General features: G+C 35.5%; 2 protein-coding genes across 10 annotated transcripts in view; one reads left to right on the plus strand and one right to left on the minus strand.

Annotated features, from left to right (window-relative positions):
- Positions 1–14072, minus strand: part of KDM4C (lysine demethylase 4C) — a 192047-nt gene that overhangs the window by 63318 nt on the left and 114657 nt on the right. For all 9 annotated transcript variants that reach the window (XM_039356156.1, XM_039356157.1, XM_039356154.1 and 6 more), the window contains 3 exons: positions 10651–10832; positions 8602–8815; positions 7905–7981 (listed from right to left, as the gene is read on the minus strand). In XM_039356156.1, coding sequence (XP_039212090.1) covers positions 7905–7981; positions 8602–8815; positions 10651–10832 — 473 coding nt within the window. The remainder of the gene's footprint in view (positions 1–7904; positions 7982–8601; positions 8816–10650; positions 10833–14072) is intronic.
- The window catches only part of LOC120313822, a 68190-nt gene that overhangs the window by 23933 nt on the left and 30185 nt on the right, over positions 1–14072 (plus strand). The window lies entirely within an intron of this gene.

Consider the following 14072-nt stretch of genomic DNA (forward strand, 5'->3'; position numbering starts at 1 on the left):
GTTGTAGGTCATTGCAGTCACTAAGCATGTTACCATATGACCTGACTTGATTTCGGAACCGCTTTTGCAATGGTCATAAAGTGAATCACTGTGGTCATTATAGTTGTTAAACTGGTAAAAAAAAAATGTTACAAACTGCAGTCACGTGACTGCAGGATGCTGCACCAATATATACCAGATAATATACATTTATTCAGAAGCATACGTAGCTAGTTAAATGAAACCCACTTTAGGTAAGGTCAATATGGAATGACAGTACATCCTGAATATGTTATGAGCTATAGACTTCCAGTTTATATTCTCCATTATACATTTGCTGCTCAGAATTATGTGGAAAATAAATATTTTAGTATGAATGAGAAAACCATAGAAAACTGTTATTTAATTTATACACATTTACTGATTTTCAATCTTTTAACATAAATTGTTAGAATTCTTATTTTCCCATTTAGCCTTATAAATAAAATGAAGGCATTCATGTTTGAACAGACTGCCAGAAGAATAAATTCAGGACTACATACTGTAGAGGATGTCTTGTTCCCTGAATATTAGTCATTATTCTTCCTGACTTTATTAGTGGTTTCTGCTCAAACCGTTTAAGATTAATGAGGCATTCCTCTCAATCAAGAAGCTGTGGGTGAATATAGTTTCACTTTCCAGAACAGGACAGATGAATTATTAAACTTCTTGGTTCTTTTATTCTCCAGATGAAGCAGGGCCATCTTTTTTCCTTCTTGATTTTCTTTAAAGTAGCCCCCACACCAAAGGTGGATAATACAGAACTCTTTGTCTTCTTCAGTAACTATTAGCAGACACATAGTAAACAGTGCAAAAATAAATAAATAAAAACGCACATAATCTTTTGAAGGGGTGTGAAACATCTTGAATGATGCAAGAATTGCGTCATTGTGAGTACTGCCAAAAGGAAAGGCTGTAGGGATGACTATAGGTACTTAAGGGATTTATTCATAAGTATCTTTTTAGGGGTCTTCTAAAAAGAACTAAAAAAAAAAGAGGGGAAAGGCGGTATGGACTAGAAACTGTTCTATAACTGCATTTCATTCTACATACCACATATGCTGTAATACACTGTATATATCTAGTGAGCATTAACATTATTTTAAATTATTTCACTTCAAAATACAACAGCAAATACAAATTGAAGAATTTTATGGCAGAATAGAACCTGTGCCAAATACCATTTAGAAAGAGCATAGTACTTGCACAACTAGGATACGAAAGCTAGAGAAACTGAAGAACTAGACATTGTCAGTTGAGGGTTGCAAAGAGAATGCTTATGTTCACTGCTAATACTTGCTTCAAGCAACATAAAAGCAAGCTCTACACTGGACATTACCATATGGGTAACAGTGGAATCAGATCAATGAATAATTCAAAATAGAAGACAGAAAAAATACAATCCAGTCCAGCAGAATACTTCTAGTGTTTATTATGGAGCCAATCATGAATTATTAAATATATTAAATATTTTAGAAAAATAAAGGGAGGAGATATGACAGTGAAGTCCACCCAAAATTCCATGGAAAAGATCAAAATAGATTTTATAACAAGAAATGCCACTTTCCCCAAAAAAGATGGAGAAATACTTGGACAACAAAATGGATATACAAGGACTGAACACAACGGGTTTCCAACATCATGCAAAAAAGATAAAGAAAGATATCTTGATAAAGAATGCCAATACATTTTTTAAAAAGGGAAGAAAAATAAAATATGTTTTAAAAACGTGAGAAAGTAAAAGGATACTTGCAATTAGAGATTAATAAACAGTAAATGATAAATGATATCTGAGGCAAAATTTAAAAAGATGGAATGACTATTCTAAAACACTTCATAAATAGGATTACAGAGTGAACAATTAAAATGTTAATGGTGCTAAGCCAATAAATATGGACTCTAGTCTAGAAGTTGGAAGAATGTGGTTTTATTAATGTTTGTTTATCATTTTTTTATCCCACCTTTATTATTTTTATAATCATAATATATGACTAATATTGAAGAAAGAAGATACAAGAGAATGTTTAAATTACTGAACAACTTCTATAATTCCTCCCATAAGCAAAGTATTTCTTAATATTAAAAAGAAAGTTAGAGCCATAGAGAGTGAAATATCAAATGAAAAGACAGAAAATGAAAACTGCAAGAGATGTTCTTTTCTGACTATAATAATGATGTCTGTAATAAGCTATGAGGATATTAAAATGACATGTGCATAATGACATCACTGTATCAGGGACATATTGAACAACTTGAATTATATCTATTCTAAGTACTTACAAAATGTTGTATTATTTGTATCATCAGATCACAATCATCACTGTGTTCTAACCCATCACTTGTTTTCCAAGGTAGTGATAAAAAGGCCTTTGATTATGTAAATCAGAGGCCCCCAACCTTTTGGACACCAAGGACCGATTCCGTGGAGAGAGGTTTTTCCACGGATTGGAGGGTGCGTGGTTTTGTGTGTTGCCTGCATCTCGTGGATGGTGCTTTGCTTGTTTGTGTGGACCGGTTGCTGGCATGCCGTGGCCCGGTACTGGTCCACGGACCAGGGTTGAGGGCCCTTGATGTAAATGATGCCACAAATAAATATTCCTTAGTATGTCACACATTCTTATTCTTCTAAGGAAATCTACTTTGAATGAAAAGCTAGACTAAAATAGCATTTGGAAAAAAACAAGATATTTCAAAATAGAAAAAGAAATGAGACAAGGATACATATTTACCCATGTATCTATTTAACTTGTATTGCAAATATAGTGTAACAATGGCAGAAAATAAAAACTGGATCAGAATGTGAGGCCAAAATGCCAGTGCATGAGATAGGCTAATGGCAACACTTAGTTAGATGAAAGTAACTTACAACAGTTTATGACAAAAATAAAATCTAAAATGAAAATAAAATTGTAAAGTAAAATGTGAGGTTGAATTTTAAGACAAGAAAGATAATATTAATCAGAACAATTAGTGAAACAGAGGGTAAAAACATGAAAATGGTAGATTGCACTATCTGTGGGCTCTGGAATAAAGGTAGACAATGTCCAGGAGAAGTAAAGATCAGCATTAAAAATGCTGAGCTTGTTAGCTGGAAAGCTGACAGTCCAGATTTAAGAGCACAACTGGGTAAGGTCCAGTTACTTGTCACAACTCCTGCCCACCTACCAGTTCAAAAGCACGCAAATGCGAGTAGATAGATAGGTACCACTTTGGTGGGAAGGTAACCGCATTCCGTGCACCTCGGCATATAGTCATGCTGACCACATGACCACGGAAGTGTCTTTGGATAACGCTGGCTCCCTCGGCTAAGAAACAGAGATGAGCACCTCCCCCCAGAGTTAGACATGACTGAAACCTTTACCTTTATCTTTTACTATCTCTGGACTCAGGAAAAAAAAGATAGACAATATGCAGGAGAAGTAAAGATAAATCCTAGAGACAAAGCCAATGAAAAAGATATTTGCGTGTCAAGATCAAAATTGTTAAAGCAATAGTTTCCCATCTTTGTTAACATGTGGCAGTAAAAGCTGGGCATTGCAAAAGGGTAAGAAACAGAATGCAATTGTCTTCATATTAGGGATTTAGTGATAACCACTGAAAGTAGCAGCATGGATTGCAAGAAGAATCAATTGGTTGATCCTGGATGAAAGAACCATTGCTTGCTTGACATGATCAGCAAGCAGAAATTCATACATTTTAAACAGGTGATTCAATTGGATGACTGACTACAAAATTATAATATTTAGCAAGATTAATGAAAACAGAATGGATAAAGTAGACAGACTGATAAATTATCAGAACTAATGATTGGGTGAGATGGTGGGCAGCTGCTCTTCCTTGAAAGAATATAACTCAGCCGGAAAAAATAACCTCAGCTCCAATGTCAACCAAAGAAGAACCAATACAGATGCTGCCTTCCCCTCTCTCTGATATAGAGGATCCTGACCTGGAGTTGGAGGAAGGCCTCCCAAGTTTTGAGAATGCCAGTAGCATGTATAGAGGTTAAAGTGATAGCAAACCAAAGGAAACCACCTGACATTTTTCCTTGTCTGACTCCAGTAGTAAAGAATTCTTGAATATTAAGGGCCCTACTGAGGTGAGATACTTTGTAGGAACATTTGCAACATCAGAAGATGTTGGACGTTATATGAATGATGCATGTTGCTTGAATTCTTGACTATTGGACTGGATCCAACAACTGCACCTACCTCTGCACTGAAGCTTGACTTCTGTAATTGGACTTTTACTTCAGTGTTACTGCCTGATCCCCTGCAACCCAGATGAAAGCCCGATGCCTGATTTATGGCTCTACTACAAGCAAATACAATGATGTATTTTGTGATTTATGACTGACTTGTTTCACTTTCTGCTGGAACATAGGTTGTGAAACAGTTGTTCATAGAATTGTTCAAGGCTTATACTTAAGACTTCAGTTTTGGGTTCCAGCACTAAATATTATAATTACATTTATCCATTCACAGGACTGTATCATTATGTATAGGCAGTGCTTTTTTTGTAAAAAAAAAAAAAAAAAAAAAGTTGCCGGAACTCACACATGTCATACAACCCGTCTTGCCTACCCTACAAGGTTTACCTTTGTAGTTGAAAAAAAAAACCTTCAATTTTTAGTGTATCTGAAAGACTAGGATTTTGTTCAAGGCAACTCTGGAAAATCCGTCGAAAAAAGGTGCCGGAACTCCATTCTAGTGCATTCTATGACAAAAAAAAAAAAAAAGCCCTATGTGTAGGTATTATTAGATGAGAAGCCCTCACCATTCTAAACATTACTGAGCTACCTACTCAATGAAACTCATGATAATTCTTCTTACTAATGCTAAAAGGTGCCAGGTCAGTTCCTTGGCTGAAATAAAACTGACAAACTCTGGATAGAGCAGCAGGGCTGTTTATCTCCATTTACTGAACTAAACTGATAATTACATTCTGACTTAAAAGACACACTGTCAGTTCTTGGGATTGACTTCTGCCATTCCCCCTCCTTTCTAAACCCACCCACAACTCTTACAGAAGCTGTAACAAAAGCAGTTTCATAAGTCCCAGAACTTCTGATTGTCTGATAAGGAACCTTTCACAATTTTCTCGGATAACCAACAAGGGAAGAAAAATTCAATTTTGCCTGGAAAGAATGCCTACCCTGCTAAAACGAAAACATATTACAGATTCAGAAATGGACTCTAGGAACATTTTAATAGCAGTTCACCAAGCAAACACTGAATTAACTCTATGTGTGAATCACTGTTTTCGTATTAATCTGTTCTAAATTGGCATTTGCCATTTTATTTGCTTGCCTTGGTTAATATGCACATCATATTTGCTACCTTCTGTTTGTTCTTTACCAACAGCTGGAAGGAATTATTGTCCCTTCCAACCTGTTCAGTCAACTTCTTTTCATAAAAAAAAATAAATTAAATTGCTGTGAAAAATACTAATATATTCCATAGTAGAACTGAGGCAAAGTCACTATTTATTGCAAAGTTCATTTGCTAATGTTTCTCTTCCTAATTTGTGTAGGACAAAGGATAGTTCTTCAGATACATTAGAGGTAACATACAAATATGTTATGAAAAATTATAGATACAAAAGTTAACTGGCAAAATAAATTAGTTTTTAAAAGTATAAAGTAGCCCAGTGTGGTTTTAGTTATTCAGTTTTTACGAGGAACAACTTAGCCCAGGATCTGGGTATCTTGAGGCTGCCTTCTGCCATCTTTAACTGAGCACCCAGATCTGAGAGACCTCAGGAACAGTCTTTCTTGTCATTGCCCCCTTCCCTTGGGGCATTTCCTTACAGATCAGATTGTATCCAAAACTGTTACCGTTTCAATAGGCCATTAAGGCTTTTCAAAACGCTTTTTTAGAGGGCCTTGGGGATCTGTTGCAATGTTTTCTCTCCTGCACTAAGAATAGTACTGCTTGTTGTTTCCTGTTACTTTTAGGCAACGCTCTTTTTAAAAAGTTAAGTGTTTTAATCTCATTACTGTATGGGGGGATGTTATCTACTAACAGTCACACATGAGTGGAGCAGGGGATAAACCCAAATAAGCAAGTAGATAAATATAATTTCATGCGTAATTTCATAGCTGTAATGTAATGTATGGATGACCTTGCGGAATGAGGGGAAAATATGCTGTCTAGGAAACAGAGAGATGGAAGCCCTCAATGGCTTAATGGTCAGAGAAAGAAATTTAGGAAGGATCTGCCCTAATAGATAAAGTAGTTAAAAGTGACAATGGGAAGTTAGTACCATCAGACTTGCAAAATTGTATTAATGTAGCCTTGTAATAAAGTAGAGGTACTTCATCTAGTCCTGTTTATTGTCTGGTTTACCTGGGAGGGCTACAATAGCTTTAGATCAGTGGTTCTCAACCTTTCTAATGCCGCGACCCCATAATACAGTTGCCCATGTTGTGGTGACCCCCAACCACTTATACATCACTGGGTGCCAGGGGCGTGGCCAAAGAAAAGGGGGAAAAATGGTGGACAGCCTTGTTTGGCGACCCCCATGAAATGGTCGTTCGACCCCAAATGGAGTCCCGACCCACAGGTTGAGAACCACTGCTTTAGATAGAAATAAATGCCAATTTTTACAAACTGAATGGTAAATTCTGGACTACTGTACTACATGTTGAATTTATCAGCACCTATAAAATAAAAATAATACAGTAGCACACATATATTTTTGAATAATTGATATCTCTTTATACTCATCATGTTTATAAAATGTTCCCTCAGCACACTGTGGGTTTAGGATTTTTCCCTTTAATCACCTTTAGCTTCATGAAATGTCTCAACTAACTTGAGATAAATGAAAGTGCTATGTCTTATTATTGTTCCTAAATGTGAAAGATGGCTCAAATTTCACTAGTTTTATCTTCTACAATCTTACAACTTAATTATTCTGAAGATTTTAGTTATTTGTTTCATTCAGTTGAGTTTACCATAAAAATAAACTTAATTTTTAGAGGAAATCAGTAAACAATAAAAGGATTCAGCATATCTTGCAGGAAAAGAAACCTATACTGGAACAACATAGGAAAAGTATTCAAGGAGTAAGAGGTACGCATCTTGAAACCATTCAACTACAGCCATGAGAAAACATAAACATAGCATAAGATATAAATATTTTCATTAAAAGTACATTACCATTCCCCCCAAATCCCACATAAAATACATTTGTAAAATAGAAGAACATGGGAAACATGTCTTTTTTTAATGTCATAAAACTGAAATCTTAATAGAAAAGAAAGATTTCAAATTATTGCTATTTTGAGGCATACATTATATTCTATATGATTCTTTTATATACTAATTGCCTGTATAATATGTATTCAACAAAGGATTTCAGTCTACTGCTTTACACCTTTGAACTTAGTATTTACCCTTCACTGTTATCAATTTTAAATTTCAGTCTGTTCATCCAGCTACAAAGGGAGGTAATAAATTATTGGCAGTCCATTAATCTTTCTAGATGGAATATTGTGCAAACTTGGAATAACTTGTGCAGTACTCAGCAATTTAAAAGAATGGTATCAAAAAGCCTCAGTTGATTAGCTACAGTCTGGAACTAGTTGACTATCAGCTGCATTGCAACAACAAATAATGAGAGCAATTTCTGATTATTATTAGTATCAAGATATTCAGTACTTGGATTTTTTTTCAATTGTTCTTAATTTGTATATGGTTTATTTACCATATATCAAAATGAGATCAAAAATTCATTCCAAACAATAATAATTAGAAAAATATGTTAAATTCACAAAATAAATACTTGTCGATTCTGAGATACATACATCTATGTTTTATTGTCACATATAATCTGGAGATTGGTTGGTTGGGATTATGAACAAGTAAATGAAGTTCATAACTTACAGATGTCCAGGCTCCTCTTTTGCATCGACAACAAAGCCATCCATCATGGATTTCATGGGAAGGAATACCATAACAACCTATAATGAAAGAGCAAAAATGATACAACAGATTTTGCACTTTGTTATTTATCTAGCTAAAGCAGTAACATGTGACTGAACAATTAAAAAAAGACAGTAGATTTATATGCTGTGATTAAAGAAAGTGAAGAACAAGCATTTTCTCAAAAATATGCTGCCGAAATAAAAGCAACAGTTCTCTTTCCTCAAAACAGCTTTCTTCAAAAATTCTTGACTATGATAGCCTGCTTATTAATCCAAAATAACTATTTGATCACAATAGTAATAATGTTCTGTAATGAAGGGCCAGTACTGGGTAATGATCAATGCTGTGATTCAATCAAGTCACTTAAGTGTTCTAAGCTTTTAGGTCATGGTGTAAAACATGGTTGTAGAACTACAGATTCCTGCAAACACAACAGTTCAGTTATTCAAAACATGCTCTATTTCTGCTGTATAGAATATTTAAACCCATTTTCTGATTTCACCAGTATTATGCTCTTTCATTTTTGATACAAATGATTTCTGTATCATCATACATCTCCTCTAGAAATAATGATAGATTAATTATTGTAGTTACTCAAAGATCAGCTGAACAATGCAAACAAAATGAAAACGGAATGTAAAGCTATGATACGTACTTGCATGGACCTGTACACAACATTTTGCACAGGATATTAGCATACTAGTCCCATCTTCTTCAATAAAGCCATTGGATGGATAGTTTTCAGTATTTTCCTCGCTATAAATAAAACATATCTCTGGAATAAGTGGTTTTGTCTTTTCATTGGACACACGTATTTCTTTTTGTTTTGTTTCGGACCAGGCATATATTTCTTCATTAGGTTTATCAGCCTGAAAAATAAATTATAAATAGAAAGACTTTTACTCAATTTTCTTGTTTGTTTTTTTTGTAAATTTCCCATAATAATATTACATTCAATGCAATTTCTTTTTGAAGTTTTTATTTTTGTAAAATTAGAAGTTGAAGCAGACTTTGGCTTTATTTTAAATCTTTCTTCTTTCTGTCACCGCATTTAGGTCTTACTATTAATTTTTAGAATTGGTAAAATAAGAAAAGAACAGAAAGCAATATATTGACAATGAGGGAAGCATCAAGAGTCGTTCTATGAAGTAAAACAGCATCTGCTGTAGCCAGGGAGCATTTGATTAAGACCTGGAAATTTTGTCTCATGAGGTATACAACCAAGAATATCATTCTTCTATAGTTGCTGAGCTAGATTGGATTCAGATTCAAAAGAAAGATCTGAAATCTGGTCAAAAATGGAGGCTACACTAATTAACTACCAATGTGATGTTCACCCTTTCATAAATTCAGTGGTGGGATTTATCCAGTTCGCACCAGTTCGGCAGAATTGATAGCTAGTTTTTTGTTGCCCAGGCCCAGAATGGACTTCCAGAAGCGGCATCCACACAGAGAACCGGTTGTTCACATATTTGAATCCCACCACTGCATAAATTGGTAAACTTTAGGGATGATTAGTACAATATACAGAGTACAATATATACAAGACAGAGAGAATGTGAGTCTTCTTAGAAGTTGCCAAATAGAATGAAAATGACAAATGTTTTTGTAAGAACAAAAAAAGAGAAAAATATCACAGCTATCAGTGTATCCAAATCATATTTATTTTATTTAGGTATATGGTAAAATAGATTATCCACAATTACATATCATTAATATCTGAACAGCAAAAGCTACAGTAAACACATTGAAGAAAATATTCTCATATTGAGAGTGAGTCAAAATAATTACAATGTAAACACTAGAAGATGAGAAAATATTTATTTCAGTCTGAAATGGAAAAGGCAGCTATGTGAAACAGGATTTTTGCAGTAGCTGCCCAATTGTGGAATGCTGTCCTTAAAAAATTCAGTATTTTTATTATCAGGATCAAATGTCTCACTTAACAACAGAAATTTTGGGTTCAATTGTAGTCATAAGTTGAAGACTACCTATACTTAAAGTATCTATTTTGTAAGGTTATGTAATAAATCAAAATAAATACATAAATAATACAAGACCTTTGGCTTTCCACAGCAAGCAGGAAAGTACCAAATCTGTATATAAAATGGTAATTGAAAAAATTAAATATAATTGTTTACATTTAAGCAATGATGTTAACATAATTTTTTTAAAAGAAAAGTTTAAATATAGTTTATTAAAAAAATACAAAATGATCTAATCTTTCCCCTTCATGCACATGGGAAGGATCTTAATATGAAAATCAGCTTTGCATAAAGTGAAAGAGGAGATCCGGGATAGGAGGAATATGCATTCAATATTTCAATTTGAGTGTATGTGCCTATCTACACTGAGGTAACTCCTTAGAGTGAAATTATACTCTTAGTTTAGATACACATACACACAAAAAAATTCCTTCTATTTCTTTTGTCACATCATGCAACTAAACAACAAAGGCGATTGCTACAAACAAGAAGCATAGTTCTTCTTTCCTTCCTTTTTTAATGGTAAGAATTACAATTCCACATACCTCCCTGGAATTAGAGTACTTATTTTGATGCGCTGGGTGGAGGTGTATTTACTTTTCAAACCTTTACATGTTAAGAATAAAGAGACATTTTGTAATTTCACAATAAAATAGTTTTGTAAGTACTAGAATTTTTGTGTAGCTGTACTTTTATTTTTCAAATAAAAACTTTCTTACCTTATAGTAAGGCTTGAGTAGTGTGCAAATGGCACAATAGGGTTCCAAGTTGGCAACAGCTGCATTGTACTCCTTTTCAGCAGTAAAATTTGGTATTCTGTTCTGCCAAAGATAGACTAGAGGCTTGGCCCAGGATTCTGTTTCTTGTATTTCCTCTTCAATTAAGAGAGCCTCAGGCAGTTCTTAAAAGAAATTGACATATGAAATAACTATATTTGGAAGCTAAAAGCAAACAATTATTTAACTGGAAGTTAAAAAGAATGAATAGCAACTTCATGAAAATGCATAAGAATAAATGAATTCAGGTTGAAGAGGTAGCTTGTATTTCAAAGATACAGAGAATTCCGAACAGTCAACCAGTTCTCTTAACTCCCTATTTATGACAGTTATTCATTCCTGCCAAAATCTATACCAAGTGATAGTCAAACATGCCTATCATTGACACACAGAACAATATGCTATTTTGAAAATAACTCCTTAAAGTTATTAAAATCTTTTATACCTTAAAGAAAATTATGTATCATAATGTGATCTTGAGATATTATTAACTAATTTATGATTATCAAATCCTCTGCACAGAAGAAATGTAATGGTACCCTATATACTGAAAGAACAAGATGCTTACCTGTAACATTCATTCTTTGAATGAATATAGGTTCTACACCTGCTCAAATCTTTGTCAGGAACTATCTACAGCTAATGTGTTTTTTGATAGAAAACACAACCGAAACCTGGGGTTACAACTTCCCTGCTGCACAGAGACAATGAGTACACACCCTATGAAAACACATCAATTTCAGATGCCAATTGACAATTAGATGATTGAAATATGATCTTCAACTGCCTGCAAACCACTAGTAACCTTTGAGAACAAAAGAGGTTGTAAGTGGACAGGACTTAGGCTCAGAAAAGCTGTCTACCACCGACATGCAGTATTAGCAATTCAGCTGCTAAGCCTGGAAATATATTTCATTAAGAAAAGCCATGGAAACCAATTCTGTTGTGTTCTATGTAAGCAGACAAATGGCACTGTAGAATTGTAGGTACCAAAGCCTCTGTGCCAACTATCATACTATTGCTATTAAACTGGTTGCCTTTTGATATGAAAGGAACAATCTTGTGAGAACTGCATCTACTTAACCTCCAATAAAACAGTGAGAATGCAAGAGTAAAAGTAGCCAGTTTTTCTAGCTACTGTAACACACAACTTCAGATGTTGTAACCCAGGGTCCTTGTTGTAACCAGTTGAAAGAATGCACCAAATATGACTCTCAAATGTATTTGTTTGAGACAACCAAGAACCTATTGTCAATGTATGGATATGGATTGTTGAGAAACAGAGGTAGACAGCTATACACTTGCCTACATTCTTTAATGCTATAGAGATCAGACAGGGGAACTGAGACTGGAGTGTTATATTTAATTACAAATTTTGGATACTTTTGAAATGTAGTAGTCTGATCTTAATTTAGAAATGCAATACCACAGCATAATTAATTTTCTGACATATCTAAAAGCAACAATAACAAACACCCGTGAAAACCTCAGAAAACAAATATCAAACCTCTACGGGGAGGAAATCCACCATCTGACCAGGACTTATGAAAAACTTGAAGTCCAAAGAGCTTCCATTTTATGTGACCTCGCATTCCTACGCAACTGCCGAGATCAAAATTTAATCCCCACATGTTTCCAACTGAAATTCCACTCCAACTCTGCAGCTACCAAATGCATCCTGAAAAGAACAGAATTGGCCCTAATCAGAAATGAACTTCACACAAAAAGATTCCTCCTAGACCGAATTAACAAAGATCTCCTCACACTTCACCTCAAACTCAGCAACAAGATCCACCCCGCACTTTGGGACAAATCCAAACAACTCGCCGTCTGGAGAGCTGAAACACAGACCACCCTCAAGACAGACACACACACCAACAAACTCCGAAGACTACAAGAATGCCAGAAACAAACCCCTCCTCCCTCACAGCCACACATGAAACAAATAGTGCATAACATCTCAGATAGGATCCTCACCAAAGCCGAAACCAATGTCCTTTCCAAAGGATTCAACTTTGCAGTCGCTCCCAAACACATCCCAACTGAAACCATTATATGTGGAGTTGAAACCAGCCTGACCAAAATCAACCCCAACGACGCTAACAAAATCAGACTCGAAATCACCAACATCCTCTGCACCAGCAAGCCACCCAAAAGCAACTTACTCAAAGAGGAACAGACAGCACTACGTAACCTGAAAGAAGACACCAGCATAATAATCTTACCAGCAGACAAGGGCAATGCCACGGTGGTTATGAACACATCTGACTACCAAACCAAATTAACCAACCTACTCCAAGACTCTACATACAAACCCCTAAACACAGATTCCACCACCTATCTGGAAAAAATCACCAGATCCAAAATAAAAGCCTCCCCCATTAGCGAAGAGATCCAGCAAAGAATCATTCCCAGAGAGAAATCATCCAGATGCCCTAAGCTCTATGGTCTCCCCAAGATACACAAAGAAGGAACCCCACTGAGACCCATAGTCAGCTCCATAGGCTCACCTCTACAAAATCTATCCAAATTTCTCGCCAAACAACTACAGCCCTATGCAGAATCCATCACCTCACATGTAAAAAATTCATTCCATTTCTTAGAGATCATAAAGAAACAAAACTTACAGCCCAGCGACCTACTCGTGAGCTTCGATGTCATATCCCTGTTCACCCAAGTGCCTATCAAAGAAGCCTTGACAGCTATTCAAAACAAATATAACCCCCCAAAACACATTCTAGATCTGACCAACCATTGTCTATCCAACACATATTTCATCTATAACGGACAAAAATACAAACAAATAGAAGGAGCACCCATGGGATCACCCCTCTCACCTGTCATTGCAGGCCTCTACATGGAGCACTTTGAAACCCAAGCTCTAGAAAAATCTGAACACAAACCCAAACTCTGGCTCAGATACGTAGATGACACCTTCATAATCTGGCCACATGGGAAAGAAAAACTGGACAATTTCCTCACACACCTCAACAGCCTACACCCCAAAATACAGTTCACCATGGAAACAGAAGCTAATAACCAACTTCCCTTCCTAGATGTCTTAGTCTACAAGAAATCCAATGGCTCCCTAGGATACACCATCTACCAGAAGAAAACACACACAAACCGCTATCTAAATAACCCGAATAACCAAAGACCTACATACAAACAACCGCGAAAACCTCAGACAAACAAAACCTGTTTTCTGAGGTTTTGTAGGTCTTTGGTTGTTCGGGTTTTCTCCCGCGTAAAATTGGAAGTGTCTTGGCGATGTTTCGATGAAGTCCCATTCGTCATCTTCAGGCTGGTGTTTTCAGCTTCGTGCTTCGAGGAGCAATGTGTGGTCTTAGCTGTTTCTTCCTTTT

The sequence above is a fragment of the Crotalus tigris genome, unplaced genomic scaffold (genome assembly GCF_016545835.1).
Source record: "Crotalus tigris isolate CLP2741 ecotype Arizona unplaced genomic scaffold, ASM1654583v1 scf7180000018786.1720131, whole genome shotgun sequence".
Classification (NCBI taxonomy): Eukaryota; Metazoa; Chordata; class Lepidosauria; order Squamata; family Viperidae; genus Crotalus; species Crotalus tigris.